At 52.2% G+C, this 20760-nt stretch overlaps 1 protein-coding gene across 1 annotated transcript; it reads right to left on the minus strand.

Moving 5' to 3' along the window:
• Window positions 1-4986: 4986 nt before the first annotated feature.
• MRPL37 (mitochondrial ribosomal protein L37) lies at window positions 4987-19316 on the minus strand. Its single transcript, XM_081087581.1, has 7 exons — window positions 18903-19316; window positions 17896-18079; window positions 17686-17801; window positions 13760-13945; window positions 11504-11661; window positions 8200-8403; window positions 4987-6453 (listed from the first exon to the last, which is right to left on the minus strand). The coding sequence occupies exons 1-7, from the start codon at window positions 19246-19248 to the stop codon at window positions 6376-6378; spliced, it is 1272 nt and encodes a 423-aa protein (XP_080943707.1). The 5' UTR covers window positions 19249-19316; the 3' UTR covers window positions 4987-6375.
• Between the last annotated feature and the right edge of the window lie 1444 nt (window positions 19317-20760).

Consider the following 20760-nt stretch of genomic DNA (forward strand, 5'->3'; position numbering starts at 1 on the left):
AGGACTCGGCTGGGCTCAGCTGGCTGGTGCTGCTCAGCCTGAAGCCCAGGTGACCCTGAGGAGCCCTGCCCCTGGTTCTGCTGCCCCTGCAGTTCCACAGGCTCTGGGCTGAACCCGGAGCACAGCCTGGTTCTGGGAGGGTTGCGCCCTGAAATGAATGGAGCTGGATCTTCGTGGGATGGGTGGAGAAGACAGGGTGATCGTTGGACGTGCCCTACCTCTGCTCTGCCCAGGGCTCGCTGGGCATTGTCACTAGGGGTACTGGATATAAAAGGCCAGACCAAGGGGAGGGTGCTGGAAGTTAGGGGTCCAGCCCTGGTGCAGAAATCTCTGCCCCCCCATGCCTATAGAGGCCCAGTCCTTGGCATCTGCTACCTGGACATTCAGCCACTTCTTGGTATCCTGCCCCCATCTCAGCCCTTGACAGGCCTCAAAGATCTAACTCACTTCTGAGCAGCCTTACACTCCATTCACTCATGTCTTCATTGCGCATTACGTGCCAGGGACTGTCCTGGCACTAGGAATACGGTCATGAGAAAAATAGGGAAGGCCTGGCCAGTGTGGCTCTGCTGGTTGGGCGTCACCCCTGCACCGAAGGGGTTGAGGGCTCCATCCCCAGTGCGGGGTGTGCAGGAGGCAGCCCATCAATGTTTCCTTCCCGCATTAATGTTTCTCTCCCTCTCTAAAAAAAAAAAATCAATTTTTTAAACTCTTAAAAAAACACCCGCACACACATGAGGATGGAGCTGCAGGTGAGGTGACGCTCTGTGTTGACAAGTTCAATTTGAGATGCTGTGCGAAAGGTGTCCAGGTGACGATGTCAAGGAGGCAGTCTGGCTGGAGACACTTCGGGAGTTGTTGGCATCTGGGAAGTCTTCACAGCCACGAGCCGGGGATCATCTGGAGAGCGAGTGGACAAGGGCCCAAGGACTCTCCGCAGTGAGAGCTGGGAAACAGACCAGCACAGGAGGCAGAGAAGCGAGTGAGAGAGCAAGGTGCCCGGAGGCCAGTGAAGGAGACGGCAGAGCAGAGCCAAGTGCCCTTCGCTCAGACCCGCCTGACCACCTCCTGCTCTCTTGCCCTCAGCACTTCAGGCCCCAGCCATGGAGGACAGCTCAGCGATTGTTTCCCACGAGGGGCCCTTTTCCTTGCTGCTTTCTCTTGGCATGCCTCTCCTGCTTGCCCTTCAGAATCCAGCTCAAGTGGCCCCTCTTTCAGGAATTCTTCTGGCTGAGTTAGAGGCGTTCTCTGGGCCCCCATGGCCCCTTGGCTGTATTGGCTCAATATCTGCCCCCATCGGGCTGGGAGCTCCTCGAAGCCAGGAAATGAGTGTTCCCTTCGCCAGGTCAGCCAGCACATGCTCAGTGAGCGTTCACGGAGGCGTCAGCCTGCTCAGGTGTGGGAAGGAGGTGGCCGATGGCTGCTCTATGAGTGTCTGTCAGCCAACTGGGTGCTCCCTGAGGGCTGGGACCATGTCTCTCTCATCCTGAATCTATGACTCCCACAAGATCTGGCACACAGTAGGTGCTTATAAAATGGGCTGAATTGTTGGACTGCCCCTAGAAGAGGTCTGTAGTGGGAATCCCCTGGTCCTGACCTTGAGTTTTATCAGGGCCCCAGCTGGGTATGAGGAGACCCATGGTGTGTGTGTGTGTGTGTGTGTGTGTGCGCGCGCGCGCACGCATGCACGGGAGGTGACAGGAAGCAGGGAGAGGCCACTGATGCTCTTGACAGGCTGGACTCTTGCCCTGGGCAGCAAGCCCATGCCCTGGATACCAGCTTTGGGTGTGGGAGGAGGGACAAGGGTGTCTGGCATGGTCTAGTCTGAGGATTGCAGGTGATAACCAAACAGGGTCCATAACAGGAGGGGCTGGCCGCCTCCACCCTGCTGTCAGCCCTGCCGAGGATTTGGGTCCCTGTGCCCGCTCTGTGATATGGCCTGAAGCAGGTAGTGGGTTGAGAAGTGGGTAGAAGTTGAGTGGAAGGCACACACTGAGCTTTTGGCTTTGAAGCGTTTAATTTCTAGCCTCAGGTCCCTGCAGGTGAGTCTCCTGGCTGAGAGCACACCAGGTGTAGGGCCCCAGAAGGCAAAGCAGGGAGCCTGAGTTTCAGCTTCAGAATGACAAAGAATGAGAGGCTGAACCAAGAGTAAGCCGCTGGCAGAGGGGTGGGTGGGTGGAGGGTGTTGGTCCTTGGGGCCCCAGGGGCAGAGGGGAAGGTAAGACCCTTCTCAGGGGCAGAGCTGGGGTTAGAGCCAACTCACTCAGACCTCTAAGTCTCCCCAGCTTTCTGGCTGTTTGTACCACCTCTGAGCAGTCCCCACAGATTCCTAGGAACTATGACTTGAATTCCTTCCTTTGCAGCGAAGGGAGGGCTGGTGGCTGTAGCCAGGGCATGAGGGATGGGCTCTGATGAGGCAGCCTCGAACTGTTCTGCAAACACACCAATCCCTCCCCTTTCCAGCCACCACCTTCTCAGCTACTCCCACACTTCATTCAGGGTCTGCTCCCTGACCTGTTACCTCCCCTCACCAGATGCAGATGGCCCACCACTGTGTCCCTTGCTGGGCATCGCCCTGGGCCCATGGAAATGCCTCATCTAACCAGGCGTTTCACCTTCTCCCACGTGGTCTGTGGCTGATGAGGGACCTCAAGGCCCCACCACTTGGGAAACTGAAGGACCATTCAGCTCCAAGCTCCCAGTGGCAGCCTACAGTGAAAGCCGCCTTTCCACGGGGCTTCTCCTCGAAACCTTCTGGTCAAGTGCAGCTTATTAACCTCCTCGCTTGCTTACAGGCGTCTGGAGAGTGCTCCCCAGTACCCCTGCCACACCCTCTCTCCCAGTCTGTTCCTGCTTCCCTGCTTTCCCCACCATCTTCCCAAATGTGGTGAGGGGAAGGCCCTTATTTTGTTCACTGCTCTATACCCAGGCCTGTGGCAGGCTTGCCACATACCAGATGCTCACGGACCCTCGTGGGATGAATGAACCAAGTGCCTGAGAGCTTGCCTGAGGTGAGGGTGGGCCCCAGGACTGCCCTGTAGCAAGCACCCATCTCTGGGGAGAGGGTCCCTATAACAGGCTGATCTTCCAGCAGCCAAGCAGGGAGGCCCACTGTCATTGTGGTATATTCATGCCAAAGGGAAGACCGTCTGCACTCAGGTCACAGGCTTGCTTTAAGGGACTTTCTCAGGAAGCAGGGAGATCCTGTGCAAAGCCTGCGGGCCCTGGCCTGCTCCTTTGCCAGCACTGGGCTTGCAGCTGAGGGACAGAGCCTCTGGCAAGCCTCCCTAGGTCCAGCCCGCCTCGGGGGACAGAGCAGCCCACAGGGGAAAAGCCACCTGTTCACAGGGTTCTGAAAAGTCCAGATCCAGTGCCTTGAACTCTCCTGGACAGGTGCAGTTTATTAATCTGAGGGGGAAACCTGACACGGAGGTGCTTCATCCCATTTTGCAGATGAGGAAACAGGAGAGGGAAGCTGGAATATAGGAAGCTCTTAGAAAAGGCTTCCTTCAGTCCATTCCCGCTGCTGAAAATGAATCGAGGAAACTTAACAATCAACAAGACACAAACCTGACCTGACGAGAATATACTCACAATGGCAGTGTCAAAATTTTTGTTCCAAAAGTCTGTTGCTCAGAAACTCAAGTCCCTGTAAGTGGGTTTTTATTATTTTAAAAATATTTTTATTGATTTTAGAGAGGGAGAGGGAGATAGAAACATCAATGATGAGAATCATTGATTGGCTGCCTCCTGCATGCCCCCTACTGGGGATCGAGCCTGCAACCTGGGCATGTGGCCTGACCAGGAATGGAACCGTGACCTCCTGGTTCACAGGTCAATGCTCAACCACTGAGCCACACTGGCTGGGCTGTAAGTGGGTTTTTATGCCTATAGTGTGACCTCCCATTCCCCCCACAGTGCTTCTACTTCCTCCCCAGACTCACTGACTAGGTAAGTAGTCTGTTCTCAGGCCTGATGCCAAACAGGCCTTAAAAAATCATCCTGCATTTCTTCCCTCTCTGTTTAGGGGGGAAAGGAATGTAAGAAGGTGGTGAGGATGAGGTAGGTGGGCACAGCTCTGGGGGGTGGGGGGGTGGCGGGGGACTGTCATCACCAGCTTCCCAGCTCTCCCCACTACACCATGTGGTCTCTGAGCCTGTTTCCTCATCTGTGGGGAGGACAAAATCCTCCATCCTGCTGGTCTCACCCTGCAGGTCCGCTGCAAGGGGCTTGAAGTCAGAGTGCAGTGGGTACCAGGCTCCAAGGCTGAGCTCCGAGGTGGACACACCAAGACCAGCCACAGGGCTGTCCTCACTCAGGGGGGCTGAATGAGGGTGGTCGTCAAGCTGCAAGGTCCCATCTGCTTCCCCACAGCTTCAACACTCAGGCTCACTTCGCTCACTCCCCACTCCTCCCCCATCGCCAAGGGCCTTCAGCCTGCTCAGCCTGGCTTCAGGCCACCACCATCACTCACCCAAGAATTACCGCAATGGCTTCCAGCTGGGCTCCGTGCAGTCACCCTGCCAACTTGTTTTTAAAATCCCTTTGACTCAGCAATTCTGCTAGGAATTTATCCGAGGGCTATGCTGGCAAAAGTACTCTAAGACACATGAACAAGGATGCTCATTGCAGCATTATTTGCAATAGCTAACAACTGAAAATAACCTGTCCATCGATAGATATTAATGCAGCTGCTCAGAAGAACAAGGTAGCTCACATGTGCTGACGTGGCAAGATCCTGCACTCCCAAGGCACTGGGTGAGAAAGGGAGGTGCCGGAGTCTATAAATAGGATGACACTAGTAACATACATGTTATTCCACGTCCTGTGACAGTATAAGCATGAAACCTTGGAGCTGTGGTTACTCTTAGGGAGAAGGACTAAGGGTTGCTTCAGGTGGGGTGACTTCACTTGTATAGTACACGTTTAAGTTCTTTCCATTTTCACCATTTACATGTAATAATTATCTTTTCTTTTTTTACTTTTAAAATATGGAACGCTTCATGAATTTGGGTGTCATCCCTGCGCAGGGGCCATGCTAATCTTCTCTGTATTGTCCCGCTTTTAGTATGTGTGCTGCCGAAGCAAGCACCTCATAATTATCCTTAAAATGGGCGCCAGGCAAGTGATTTCACTGGCCCCACCCAGATCACCTGCCATGGGAAGACTGGGATGCTAGGCATTCAAGGCCCCTTGTGGGTTGGCCACCCCAGCCTCACCCCAACCTGCCTGACTCAGCAGAATCCTGACGCCCCCGCTTTTTCATACCATGTTCTGTCCCCAGTGACCCCTTCACACCGCCAGCGTAATCTGTCCTTTTCCCAGTAATTCCTTTGCCACCCCACCCGTCCCTGCCAAGCCAAAAGGTGTTCTATGGTGGCAGGAATGCCAGCCCAGGGTCGCTCCCTCTTCAGAGCAGAAGTATCCACACCCCGCTGCTCTCAGCGGTCCCTCTGAGAATTGCACTCAGCCCAACAAAGCCACCCAACCCAAGGTCCCCCCAGTTCTGGGGAGCAGCGCACATCCAATGGTTTGCAGAAAGGCTCGGCACCTCTGGTGGGACCCAAAAATCAGAAATGGCCAAGGCCTCAGGTGCACACCCACCAGCTCAGCCTCTCCTCTGCCCCATGCTGCCGCCCTCTCCCCGCAGGGGCTGACAAAGACTCTCCCCACGCTTGCACCTGCCAATGTCCATCTGTTTCCTGGGGAAGCCGACCTAAAACATCAGCTGTGTAACCTTGGGCTTATTCCTTACACTGTATCTCATCTTTAGGGGCCAGCACAGTGCCTAACACATAACAGGCACCCAACATTTTTCCTGAATATGGAAACGACACCGACCTCTCAAGGGCTGTGTGAGGATTACACAGAGGCAGTGCACAGGGGCCAGGCCAGAGCAGGCCTTGATGCTACTAGAACAAAGAGAGACGAGCCGCGCCAGGGATGTGCTGATCCATTAACCAGGACAGGGTGAGAATCTACAACAAATACTCAGCTGTTCTGCAGCCACTGTGGGAAGTGTCCACAATTTAAATAATCCCGCAAGAACCTCGTGACCGGCACAGAGCACCCATGATGTGGTTTTGAAGCTACAGTCTTCAAAACAAGGTAGATCACATTAGCCCAAGTTTCAGATGAAGAAACAAACTCAGAGGTGAAGACTGCGTGGGCAGAGCTGGGGCAGGTCACGTGCAGGGCCTGCACTGTGGGGGCAGGCGACTACGGGTGCCCCGGGGACAGCACCCTCACACCAGCACAGGCTCCAGTGCACCGGAAGCACACTTTATTGTCAGGGGGACCCCAGGCTCAGCCCAAGATGCAGCATCTTCCGTGGGGGAGGGAGAGAGGACTTCGGGCCTCAGAAAGGGCCTTGGCTCACACAGCACCGTGCAGATAAAGAGCTAAAAACTTCTTGAACGTCTCCGGGTGGAAGTCAACTGGCCCAACAGGTTCCTGGAAAGAACACAGCCCATTAGGATCCTGCTTCTAGGTTTAATGGCAGCAATTAAACCAAAGGTTGGTTCCATGTACATCCTAAGTCCCTGGACAATAATGCTTCTTTCTCTCATGAACCAAGGAAGGGCCTGGGTCGCTGGCGCCAGAGAGGTACCCCAGAGTCGAGAGGACATGAAGCACTCCCAGCTGCTGCTTCCAAATCTTGTTAACCCGACCTGACCTAACTCCTCTGACTTCACCCACTACAAATGGTCTGTTGCTCCTTCCCATCCCAGGAACAATAAATAAGCCCTCGCGCACTCCACACATTTATCAGGCACCTTCTCTCTGTATGGGGCTGTGCTGGAAACCCGCAGTGACTTGAATCGGGCCCCTGCCCTCACGGAGCTTACAGCCAGGTGGTCAAATGGGACAATAAAAGATGCTACGCCTCATAGCAGAAGTAGGAAAAAGATGGAAGAAAAACAGGAGAAAATGACTAACTCACTGACTTCCATACACAGAAGAGATCATGTATAAATGAGTCTTTTTGGGAAGAGGGGGTGAATCTTAAAGGGCAAGTAGAATGGGGCAGAAAGAAAAAGGAAGGAGACTTCAGAGAGACCAGTACATGTGCTGTACGGAGGGACACACGAAGGCAGGAAGAGCAAGGGCGAGGAGGCTGATGCTGGTGGGGCTGGGGGTGGGGGTGGGGGAAGAGGCCGGTGGGAGCAGGAGCTGAACTGGAGAGGGGAAGAGGAGCCACTGACCACACCAGGGCGGCCTGGCACTAAGTGTTCTGGAAGGAAGAGGAGAGGCGTGCAGGGGGAGGGAGCAGGACTGAGGTCAGAGGCGCGGAGGAGGTGGGTGAGGCTGTGCCAGTGAGACACACTGTGTCTGGGGCAAAGAGAAGGGTCCAGGCCCAGGAGGAATTTCAAGGGTAGAAACAGCACTGTGCTGGAGATTAACTATGCAATGACGTGCTGACAATGTTCAGAGGCTGAGCAAGGCCCTGTGTGGCCCACGGGACACAGCCAGTCAGACCCAGCAGCGCCCTGCTCTGTTCTCTCATCCTAACCCCACTTTATGTCTCTTCAGTGCTTAGCGCTGCCGGAATTACATTATGAATTTATTTAGATGCTGCACCGCCCACCCCACAGGAAGCAGGCCTGACTCAGCTGATGCTGGGAGGGCAGCAGTCACAGGAGGAACTCCCTCCCTGTGGAATGAAATGAATGAATGCATCGCTCGCAGGCCCTGCCTTCAAGGAGCTTGGAGCTGCGTGTGAGGGAGAAAAACATGTAAACAGGGGATGCAGAATGTGGTCGTGTATGATGGAATATAGGGGCTATGGGAGTGGGCTGGTGGGGCCTTATGCTAAACCTGGAAGGACAAGTGGAGGGTGGCCAATGGAAGGAAAATGGGAATGTGCGGGAGGGGGGCGGGGGGGAGGGGACGGGGGGAGCCTCCTTTGCAGCATCACCAGGATTCTGAGCTACTTAAGTGCAGGGCACACTGGGTAGCTGAGGTGCTGGGTGTGGTGGTACAGAGGGAAGCGGGAGGGAGAGCTGGGCAGAGCTCAGGGTGGAAGGCGTTGTTTTAGGGGATGGGCATGGCTGAAGGAGCCCTCCAGTCAGAGGTCCTGGGCACCAAGCTCCTAAAGTCAGGGTCCCACACGAGTACCCCCTCAACCCCACTCCCGCTCACCCTGGGGAGGGAGAGTCACGACCCTGCTCCGTCACAGGCTGAGATGGCTGGACTTACCACCACCACCTTCTTTTTGATCACTGGGAGGCACCAAAAATGCTGATAGAGGAGCTGGTCTGAGTCCACCCAGACCAGATTCTTGATGCCCTCACTAGAGGCCAGATCTGTGGTGTTCAGCTGTAAGACCAGGAAGTGGAAGACTCGGCCATCAGTGCCCACACTCTGCACGACTACTGGCTGCTCCAAAACCTTCGCGTCGTTCTGAGAGGAAAAGGGGACAAGCAATCAAATCGGGAATTGTGGGAATTGTGGAGCGCAAGTAAGAGCACAAACAAGGCAGCTCCTCTCCTGGCCTTTAAAACAATGCCCACTCCCACTCACTGGTTTCACCACAAGACAAATAAAATGGGATGAGGAGTTCAGGGCACTGACCAGGGCCAGGCCATCCCCCCTCGCCCAGCCTGGCTTTGCCTGGCCTTTGCACAGGACAGGAAATCCTCAGACTCCTGGTGACATCAGCTCTGTCAATGTGGGCCCAGAGGGTCATTGGATTAATGCAGTCTCACTCCACTCTCATTCCATCTGACAGATGAGGAAACAGATTCAGCAAGGCAAGTGGCTTGTCTAAAGGCACAATGATGCGTGACAGCAGACATCTCTGAACCCAGACTGGCTAAGTCGAGCCATGCTCATCTCCACTCCCGCTGGCTCCCCAAGGCCTGGCATCCTGGAACGCAGGCAGTTGTCTGCCTGGGCTTCATGCCCTCCATGCAGCTCTGAATCAGCCATGTCAGCTTCAGGGTTTCACCAATCAACCTATTTGCTAATTCTCTTTCAATCAGTGCCACCTGCTAATAAAAACAACACTAGCAACATTTGCTGAAGACCTCTCATGTGCCAGGCATTGTGCCAGTCTTACATAAAGTCACTTCTACTCTCATAAATCTTGCGATATATTCTCACTTAACAGATGAGGAAACCGAGGTTCGAAGAGGTGGCATAATTTGTTTGAGGTTACCATTGAGGTGTGAGCCCAACCCCATGCTATTAAATCACTTAAAACCCTACTGTTCTGGCCCTAGCCGGTTTGGCTCAGTGGATAGAGCACTGGCCTGTAGACCAAGAGGTCCCGGGTTTGATTCCAGTTAAGGGAATATACCTCGGTTGCAGGCTCCTCCCCGGCCCAGGCCCTGGTCGGGGCATGTGCAGGAGACAACCAACTGATGTGTTTCCCTCACACCGATGTTTCTCTCTGTCTTTCCCTCTCTCTTCCACTCTAAAAATAAAAAAATCAATGGAAAAATATCCTCGGGTGAGGATTAACAAAGATTAACTTGCTCTTGGGCAAGTTACCTAACCTTCCAGAGTCTTCAGGAAATATATAGAGAATAGAAATGAAGATAACCTTACAAGGACAAAACAAAACACAAAGTCCCTACTGTTCTGGTCTATACCAGTGTCCCCTGTGTCCACCAGCAGCATCCCTTCTCTCTCACAGTAGGGTCCCAACTTGGATGACAATCATGTTCACCCACAGAGACTCTGCAGCAATCAGTCTCATGACTGCTACCCACCAGACAGAGATCCACTAGGCAGCCCCATGAAGCACAGCATCCTTGATTCGAAAATGCTGCCTACATTCACCCCTTCAGGGAATCTAACGTTAGGAATAGCTAACGTCAAAACTCAGTATGGGCCACACCGGGACTGCTGGCCTTAGAAATACCTGTTCTCAACTGCATGAGAAATAAATAAAAAGAAAAGTGCCTCTAAGTGTTAGCTGAGAATTCTGTATTGACTCTTATCTCCCTCTACAGATCAATAAAGCTGCAGGTAGTACATAAATTTCTCAGCAATTTTACCTTTTACACAGAGGCTCTTCCTATAATTGCTCACCTTCACATCCCCAGGAATAATTTGTACCTGGAGGGGCTGGTGAGGGGAGCGCTCCTTTCTACCCAACTGGGTGGCAATTAGTGACAGCGCTGCTACCCATGCTCTGCTGGCAATAGCTGGCACAGAAGCCACAACGCGCCTGCAGGCCTGGAACCCAGCCCGGGATAATCTGACTCCTTCCCCTGCCTGGGAGGCAGCAGCCCTTCGAAGCTGGAAGGATCAGGGCTCCGGTGCTTGCTGACCTACTCATTAGCTGTGGGCTCTTGGGCAAGTTACCTAACCTTCCAGAGTCTTCAGGAAATATAGAGAATAGAATGAAGATAACCTTACAAGGACTGGAAAGACACAAGGAGGTCACAGAAAGATGTGACAGCTGCTAAACTTATGGCTGTGTCACCTTGGGCAGTTACTTAGCCTCCCTGAGCCTGTTTCTTCATCTGTAAAATGAAGCTAACAGTATCTGCCACAGGGGGTTGCTACACGGACTAAATAGTGCAGTGGTTTCAAACTTGAGCTTGTACCAGCATCACCCGGAGAGCTTGTCCAGCACAGATTGCCAGGCCCACCCCCACAGTTTCTATACAGTAGGTCTGAGGTGGGTCTCAAAATTTGCACTTGCAACAACTTCTCATAGGATGCTATTGTTGCTAATCCAGGACTGTACCCTGAGAACCACTGACATAAAGAACCCTAATGAAATGACTGCATGTAGCAGATGCTCAAACCAGGCAAAGTCTATGCCACTCTCCATCTCATTTGGCTCACCATCTCCCCAGCCCCCCCTAGTTCCCAGATGGAGTGTGATGGACAACAGAACATGCTGAATTTCCTCACTCCCCCAGGAGGGCCTTCGGCTCTAACCAAGATCTACTCTAGACGTTGGCAGCAACTCCCACAAACGCTTTCCCGCAACCTTGAGGTAGCTCCATGTGGCAGCCACCCAGCCTGCATTCTAAACCATATAGGTCCCCGAGCCCTCTTCTTAGAATCAAGGGGCTACCACCAAGGGGACCTCGGGTCCCCCGCACCTGTCCAGACTTGGGAGGCAGGTCAGGCCACTCTCCTGCCGGCCCAATGGAGCCTGGAGCTCCGGTTCTGATACTGTGAACAGAGGCGGTACACTGCAGACACACAACAGAAGCTGCAGGAGCTGGGGACACCAGGTTCCCATCCTTTCTCCACCACTTACTGCTGTGTAACCCTGGAGAGGCGGCTGAGCCCCCCTGAGATTCAGTGGCATAATTTTAACACCGGGGATCCCAGTGAAACTGTGTGGACTACTGTGATCAACAAACAAGGCATCTTACGTAAAAGGCAGGCACAAAGCAGGCCCTAGCAGATGGCAGTTCATCTCTGCAGGGTGAGTGGAAGTGCCTGAAGTTCCTCTGTCGAGCAAGGATTCCTCCCTGCACCCTTCTTTCCTGAGCGGTGTAAGGCAGCCCAGGGGTCTTCCCCTGACACGTACCCCATAGAGAAGCCGGGCCTGGGCCAGGGCATTGCCAAAGGCAAACAGGATCATCTTGGCCCTCAGCTGATCTGGTTGAAAGCGTAGCGGTCGGATATTGGCTGCCTCCAGCAAATACAGGGTGTGGGGATAGGGGTAAGGATAACCCTCCTGGAAACCTGCAAGATACACAACCATGGAGAGGGCAGCAGATTAATCGGCCTGCCCACGCCTCCGGAAAGGCAGATACTACCACCCTCGCTCAGGGGCTGGCAAGCTTCTGCATGCCAGCCAGATTTGGCCCCCTACCCATTTTTTAAAATGAAGTTTTTTTACTATAGCATCACCCTGCCCACTCACTCATTCACATAAGGTCTACTAAGTAGCTGAGAGATAGACCATATATGGCCTGCAAAAGCTTGACTATTTAGCTCTTTACGGAAAATGTGAGCCAACCTGTTACAGGTGATTCTTGCATGAATCTAACTCCACCCCTTCCTCTTTTGAGCACACGGATGATAATGCTATCAGAAGGGAAACCTGAAACCTATGGTAATTTTTTTTTTTTAAGCACATCATCTGGCCCTGGCTGTTGTGGGCCCATTGATTGGAATGTCGTTCTGTGCACCAAAGGTTTGACTCCCAGTCAGGGCACATGCCCAGGTTGTGGGTTTGAGCCCTGGCCCCAGTTGGGGCACGTGTGGGAGGCAACTGATCCATGTTTCTCTCTCACATCAATGTCTATCTGTCTGCCTCTCTATCTCCTTTCCTCTCACTCTGAAATCAATTTTTTAAAAAAGAAAATCATTTGCAAAATTCAATACTTTATTATTAATAATATATGACTTGCCTCATACCTCACAACTATCTACACAACACTGGTGCTGAGAATCCTAGTATGTGCTCATCTCAGCCAGGACCCTGCCAGTCATCATTCTCCTCCCCTGCAGGCTCTGGCAAACCCTTAGCAGGCTGGGGGCTTCTAGAATGAGTAACCTGCATTAGTGAAAGTGGGTGAAAAGGGGGAAGAAAGAGGCTGGGAATATGTAGGCTCTGCAAATCCCAAAGAGCGCTACTTAAGAGAGACTTAGCTTTCCCATCTGCCTCAGTTCTTGCTTCCGTCCCTCAGCACTCAGCACTTGGCACTCACTCTGTGCCAAGCTCTAAGACGGGCACCAGGGACAGGCAACGCAGAGCCTGCCACTGCCTTTGAGGAACTCACAGTTCAGAGGGGAAAACAGACAGGAAAACCGATCCTAGAGGGACATGTCAAGATACAAGGTGAGTCAGGGCTGTGGGAGGAAAGATAACAGGTCCGTGAAGAGACTGGAGCATTTCTGGGAAGAAGTGATTCCTGAGATGAATTATGAAAGGTGAGGAATTATCAAGCTGAAGACAAAATGAGGCAAATTGTCAAAAGTTCCAGGTGTGTAGAGGGAAGAGTGTGCCAAAGCATGGAAGTGAGAAAGGGCATGATGCGTTAAGGATAGCAGGAGTAAAGGGGCCTATGGGAGAGCAAAGATGAGGCTGGTGAGAGAGGCAGAGGCCAGACCTGCAGGCCTTCACGTGATAAGCTAAGGAATTCAAACTCTGTCCAACAGACAATGGGAAGTGGGCCTGGAGAGAGGTGGGATTACTTTTGTTTTGGAAAGGCCAGACTGTGAACTAGACGGGCAGGAAGGAAAACAGCCAGGTCACACTGGCAGCTGGGAGACTATGGCAGCAGGCTGGGTGAGAGACAGCAGGGACTGGCCGGGGCCACAGCGGTGGAGATGAAGAGGTTCAGGAGACAGTGCAGCTCACAAAGGCTGAACGGACAGCAGGAGTTGTGGGCCTGCCTGGCCTGACTGGGTAGCCGGTGGTGCCTTGGATGAACAGCACCGCTCGAGGCCTGTGGGGCTTCCTCAGTCCTACCAGGAGGCTGGCCGGAGTTTACAGAGAAAGAGGGTCTTTCAAAGGACCCATGACTGCAGGAAACACCTGACCCTGATCAAAGTCCCTCAAGCTGCCCATTGAAACTCTGATGTCACAGAGTTGCTCTTCAAGTGTCAAAAGCAAAGTCAACCTTTGAGCAAATCATTTACCCTCCCTGAGCCTCAGCTGCTTTGCCTCTAAAGGGAGACAACAGTGCCTGTCTCACAGGGCTGCACCATGGATCTTAGAAGAAAACGCATGGGAGGCGCCTCGAACACAGTAAGTACTCGGCAGATCCTTCCCCTGTGGAAAAAGCATGTCTCATCAGCACACTGTCTGAAAGGCAAAGGCTCCGACACTTACCTGTGTCGTCTTTCTCATCATAAACATTGGATTCCTGAAGACCAATAGTGGGAGATATGGGATAGAACGTCTCGAGAACATGATTCTTAGTAGCTTCAACTTCCTCTCTGGAGGCGATGGGGGGCAGAGGATCCTTGGCATTCAGCCGGGTTCCGCTAATACCATCGACCTGAAGGAGAATAGACTCTAAAGGGGAGAAAGACGATTAGTCCAACCTGGTCTAAAGCCTTATCTCAGCTTCGTCCTGCCATGCTCGTCTTTTATAGCTTTCTGAGTGCTCACCCTAATCACAGAAAACAAAACTTTGGTTACGATATTAATCCTGGGACTAATGCATTTTTCTTTTTATTATTTTATATATATATATAATTGCCCCAGCCGGTGTGGGTAAGTGGTTAGAATGTCAGCCTGTGCACCAAAGGGTCATGGGTTCCATTCCCAGCCAAGGGTACGTACCTGCCTCTGGTTGGGGCGCGTGCGACAGGGAACCAATTAATGTTTCTCTCTTTTTTCCTCTCTCCCTCCCTCCCTCCCTTCCTCTCTCTGAAAAAGCAATGGGAAAAATACCCTCAGATGAGGATTAACAAAAAAATTAAACATATATTGTTACTGATTTTTAGAGAGAGAGGGAGGGAGGGAGGAAGAGAGAGAGAGAGAGAGAGAGAGAGAGAGAGAGAGAGAGAAATACCATTACCTACCTCCTGCACCCCCACCAGGGATTGAGCCCGCAACTTGGGCATGTGCCCTGACTGGGAATCAACCGGCACCCTTTTGGTGCACTGGAAGACACCCAACCAATTGTGCCACACCAGTCTGGGCACATTCTTCTTCCTGTGTTTCCTTCACAGTGACCCCCTAAGACCTGGCGGTTTCTGTAGGTTTGAGTCTGCTCCACACAGATCATCCCTGCTCTAAGCTGGAGACCCAGAAGTAAGTGAGAGTTACTCTCTGCTCTCAAGACGCTCACCAGGTAGTCGGTGCTACAGCAAAAGTGAACCATACTCAGAGGTCGTGGAGGTGGGAACGGCCTCCTTCAGGAGGCCTGGGAAGCTTCCTGAAAGAGGCATTGCCTTCAAACCAGCCTCTGAAGGTTGTCAAGGGCAGAGTTCCTCAACGGTAGCACTATTCTCATGTTGGACCAGATGATTCTTTAGTGAGGGAGGCTGTCCTGTAGATGTCTGACAGCATCCCTGACCTCTACCCCCGGGATGCCAGAACTCCCTCCCCACACCCACAGCTCAAAGTCATGCCACAATAAAAACTGTATCCAGACACTGGCAAATCTCCCCTCGAGGGCCACACTGCCCTGGATTGAAAACCTCTGGGTAAGAGCTTGCCAGGCAAAGGAAGGGGAGAAAAGCATTCTAGTTAAGGAGTAACAGGTGCAAAGGCATACAAGTGTGCTCCTCCATGGCAGAGTTTAGGGAAATGACTCCAGATGACCAGAGTATGGTATGGTGGGAGGAAGCGCAGAGAGAAAGAAGTGCTGAGAGTAGAGGCTCAGGAAAAGGCTATTAAACCCAGGATGTTCTCAGTAACGGAGTGAAAGAAACCAGGCCAGAAAGCCTCACTAAGTTGGATTAGCATATTTGCTACAAAGTGACACAGGTGTACAGAAGAAAACTCACATCTGACTAATTAGCAAGCCTGCCACTCTGGATGTGAATGACCTTCACAGAGGTCCCCACAGGTGGCCACATGCTACCACCAGAACTCCTTGAGAATGGCTTCATAAGAATTCTCCACGGAGGCAAATCTTCCTCTAAAGATGTGTGGTTTTTTAGAAATAGTCAAATAGCTGTGCAATAGTAATGGATCAAGAATGAGGATCTTGCTTGATTGGCATGGCTCAGTGGTTGAATGTCGACCTACGAACCAGGAGGTCACAGTTTGATTCCCAGTCCGGGCTGTGGGCTCAATCCCTAGTGGGGGGCATGCAGGAGGCAGCCGATCAATGACTCTCTCTAATCATTTGTTTCTATCTCTCTCTTCCTCTCTGAAATCAATAAAAATATATTTTTTTAAAAAAGAACAACAAGCTTATGTGTTGTGTGGCCATTAAAAACTGCCATTTAATTAGCATATGGCCTCCCTTATTGGGTATGCAAAAAAGGGATACTACATCTATGAATAGATAAACTCTATTTGTTAAAATAAATCATACCTATACCTCAGGAACAGTTTTCTGAAGTATTTCCTGTTTCCTCACATTTAATCTGCAAGGAAGATAAATGTGCCTGGACCTCTCCTAACCTTGGGTTTTAGCTTCTCCCCACAGACCACTCTAGTGTGGTTTCCAATTCAATTCCCTCCACATCCCTCCTCCAGTGACAGCTCCAAATGGGGCAGTTTAATTAGAGGTAATACTTGATGATGGGCCAACAAGTGCTCCTCTATTAATGAGGTTCACTAATTTCCTTAGTGGTGCCATTACCTCTGCAAAGCTGACTCCTTGCCAGGAAGTCGACTCAAAGGGGCAAGCTGGAGAAATGTGACCAAGCAGATGTCCTGAAAATCCCAAATTACTCCCTCGCTGGTCTCCCTGCTTCAGGTTTCCACTCATCAGAACACCTGTGTATTCTGACCATCCCTGCCTGAGACACTTAAAATTTGGTACTCATTCACACATCCCTTCAGTCAGCACCCATCATGTACCACGAACTGTTAAGACACTGCAGACAAAGTTCACAGTGCAGTGGAGCAGACAGGAAAAATCTATAATAATAAAAGTGTAAGACTGGATGTCCTTCTGGATGAAGCCAGGGCTGCGAGGGAAGCCCAGGTCTTGGGTGCCGGAGGGAAGCTGGTGTTGGCAGCTGGGGGAAGGAAGGCCTACTCTTGCACGAGTTTTGTGCATCGGGCCTCTGTATTAGATAATTACAATACAGTATACTATGAAAGAAGTATGCATAATGGGCATAAGAATCACAGAGAAGGAATAGTTAACTTGTGTGGATACATACAAGAAGGGGGCATGAGTTGAGTCTTACAGGTAAGAATTTACTTAAATGAAGAAAGTAGGAAAGAGCATTTTAGATAGAGTGCACAGTATGTGCAAAGGTGTAAAATCTTGATGCCAAAAAGCTGCAAGTGGCTAAAGTATAAATTTGGGCATGGAGAGTGATAGGCAGTAGAGCAAGAGACAAGGCTAGAAAGACTAGCCGGTGGCCAAAGCACAGAGGGCCTTGGGTACTGTGGTAAATGGTTTAAGCCACTGGGAGACAGTGAAGGATTTGGTATGAGAGGGACATAAGATGTGCACTTTAGAAAGATCACTCTAGCAGCTGCGTGGAAAATGGGTTGGAAACGGAGAAAAGCATGCATGGGATACAAAGGCTCTGGCAATAGAATATGAGCTTTGTGAGGGCAGAGACTCTGTGTGCTTCATTACCTCCTTACGTTGTCACATTTAGGCCCCTGCAGGCACTCAATAGATACGGCTGAATTAACAATCTTGGAAAGAAGTGATTAAAAACAAAACAAACAGCCCTAGCTGGTTTGGCTCAGTAGATACACCGTCAGCCTGTGGACTGACGGTCCTGGGTTCGATTCCAGTCAAGGGCACATGCCCAGGTTTCAGGCTTGATACCCAGTGGGGGGTGTGCAGGAGGCAACCGATCAATGAATTCTCTCTCATCACTGATGTTTCTGTCTCTCTCTTCCTCTCCCTTCTTCTCTGAAATCAATAAAAAAATATATTAAAAAAACAAACAAACAAAAAAGCTGGGCCCCTCAAGCTGCCCATTAAAACTCTAATGAAATTGAGGATGTGCCTAAGCCTACAAAATTGGACCATGAAGGACAGAAGTGAGGATACACATGGGGGTGTGGTGGGGGGGAGGGTGCTGATCATGTGAGCTGGTGGTAAGGCTAAGAGTAGAAAGATAAAAAACAGACTAAAGCTTTCTGGCTAACAAATGACCAACCTCGGTTCCAGGTGGTGGATACCCTGGAGTTTTTGGCGCAGATCCGCCTGGCCAGAGCAGGATGCTTTAAAATCTGGGATTTACACAGCTGTATCAGGCTGTCCACAATGACGGGGCTTGGAAAAAAGAAGAAACGTTTGTAGACATAAAACAACATGTTGACCCCAAAATCCATCACCTGGAAATCTTACTGGCCTGGGGGAAACTTACCAATAGGTCTTTCTCTTGGGGATGTCTTCAGTGGAGTGCCAGAGACGGGCATGAGAGATCACGTTCAGAACGCGTTCATCTTGGTTCTCTATGTGGTTCCGTGGGTCGTCAACAAGGCTAAGTACTTTGTCGGGAAGACCTTCAATTAACTTGGTCTTGGTGAGCCAGAGGGCCTGCTTTACACCTTTGGGATAGTCAGTCACCAAAAAAAAAAAAAAAAAAAAGACAATTCAGACTGAGATACTTAAGCCCATCTTGTGGCAAAGGCTGGAGAGAGAGAGAGAGAGAGAGAGAGAGAGAGAGAGAGAGAGAGAGAGAGAGGAGAGGGAGCCATCTGAGGGGTCAGAACTAACAATAAGGAGCAGAAGCGAGCACAGCCAGATTTCAACTCCCCTTCAGGAATGACTGTCTACCGATGGGTGGTTAACTGAGACCGTGGGTGCCAGCCCCAAAGCCATTAAAAAGGGGCTGAGACGGCTGAGCCATAAGGGTCTGTCTGCTGCACTCAGACCGACCCTGGGGGATCAAGTCGATGGATGCCCACCTTTCCAAACCCAGATCTCTTCTATTGACCCACCCCCATTCCTGACAGGAAAAGCCCAAATCTACCAAAGGGACCTCATGCATTAGGATTAAACCCATGCCAACGTGTAGAAACGGAATTTCTGGATTTTGCGGTGGAGCATTAAAAACCCTGGAGCGGGAGTGGAGTTTGAGTCCCCACACTGCCACTGCTCCTTAAACCTGAAAGCGTTCTGGAAAGTCTATAACAAAACTCCGGAGGATCGAGAGCTAGAGAACCAGATGGGGGTAGGGAAGCGATCGGGGACTTTACAACCCACTGAATCCAAACGCCTCTCGGAAAACAGGAGTCACTACCGGCCCCGTTTCGCAGGCGAAGAAACCGAGACCCTCGGAATGTCAATGTCTTGCCCGGCGCTACCGAGGGCAGGGGTCAGCGCTGGGAAGAGGAACGAGGTCCCCTCCCGCCCGGCCTGGGGCCTCACCCTCCAGGAGGCGGCAGCGCTGGTGGAAGGTGTGGCAGGTCCGGTCCTTGTACAGCGGATGCTCGTGCACGGGGGTCGGCTGGCGGAACCTTGGATGCGTCCAGCCGCGATCCCAGGGCGGGAAGACCGGCCGCGCCAGCCAGGGCACGAAGTGCATCTTCCCCGCGTAGGTGATGGGCTCCAGTCCAGGGATTTCGTACACCCTGTCCAGGGGAGGAGGCTCGGGCTTCCGCGTGGAGCGGACGCCCCACTCGTACGCCCCGCGTTTCGGGGCCCCACAGCCCCCAAGGCCGAGCTGTCCGGGGCGAGCCAGCGCCAGCCTGGCCGGCCCCGACGCCAACGCCATGCCTGCCGACTTGCTCTCCTCAAGACCTCCACCAGGACGCCGCCATCTTCCCGTGCGCAAGGCCTGCTGGGAACGAAAGAGGCTGGGCGCCGAGCCTCGTCCTGTGAGTGGCAGCCACTCGAACCAATCAAGGCCAGGCATCCTTGTCTTGCCCCACCCTCGGGGGCGGGAACAGGAAGGATCCTCGGGTGAAGGGAAGCCCAGCTGTGTAGGTGAGTGGTCGGGTCTGGGCAGGGATGGGACCAGAACACCTGGACTTCAAACCCGGACTCGGAGGAACTTGGGCCGCTAACCAGCAGCTGGAGCTTGGCAAGGACTTCCCTCTGAGCCCAGGGCCCTTTGCTGTAAGGACAGAATAGAAACGCCTAGGCCAGCGCTCCTGTGCAGCGCCCTGCACGTAGTGGGTGCGCTGAGTGCCCTTCCCTCTCCGCCACTTCCCGCAGCTGCGGGCCGGTTCCCGCGTCCCTCTCCCACGCCTGACAGCGGCCCTGTCCACACACCAGCGCCGCGGCTCGGGTCGTGGTGCGGGCCTCTTCCCAGCGCCCAGAGGGACTGACTTTCCTCCCTTTTCCTCGGGATTTCCCTTTCCGCCTCCTGGAAGCGGGGCCAGAGCGATGGAGGCGGCCGTTGCTCCTGGAGCAACACCTCGTTATCACATGCCCACTGTGATCGTTTAGGGGGAAACAGCCAGGAAGCAAACAAGCAGTTGGAGAACACACACACACACACACACACACACACACACACACACAGAACAGTGCCTGACACATGTTTAACGAATGAATACTAGTAGAAGCAAATAGTGTGCATGGTGGAGAATGAGAAGGGGCGGTCAGGAAGGGCCTCCGAGGGGAGGTGGCCTTTAAGCAAGGCCTGAAGGGTGAGGAGAGTCATCCAGTAGAGGCAGTGGGTGTCAAGGCATGGCTGAAAGGTGGTGCCTCTGAGACTGAAAAGGCAGAGACGGAAAGGAGGCGTGAACCGGGTCTTTAAAATTCGTGACTGACATGGCCAACTTCTCTACCAATTTCCAAAATACCAGAGAAAGTGGGATTACTAAAACATGGAAAAGGTAAGTTTAAGGCAAAGACTGATAGGAATAACCCTCACAATGTATAGCTGCTTACAATAAATGGAGTTCTTTCCCTCATCTCACTTTATCTTTCTTTTAAATTGATCTTTATTGTTGAAAGCATTACAGATTTCTTTTGTTTTTTGTGTGTTTTTCCCACTGACCCCCTCCTCCAGCCACCCGCCCCTCCCAAGCTTTCACCACACTATTGTCTGTGTCCATGGGTTATACATATCTATAATAATAAAAGTGTAATATGCTAATTAGACCAGACAGCTGAACGACCTTCTGGACTTCCAGACAAAGCCGCTGCGGCGGGGGCCAAGGCAGAGGCAGTTAGGGGCGATCAGGCAGGCAGGCAAGTGGTTAGGGGTGATCAGGTAGGTAGGCAAGCCGTTAGGGGCAACCAGGCAGGCAGGTGAGTGGTTAGGTAGGCAAGCAGT

The sequence above is a fragment of the Myotis nattereri genome (genome assembly GCF_964212035.1).
Source record: "Myotis nattereri genome assembly, chromosome: 3".
NCBI lineage: Eukaryota > Metazoa > Chordata > Mammalia > Chiroptera > Vespertilionidae > Myotis > Myotis nattereri.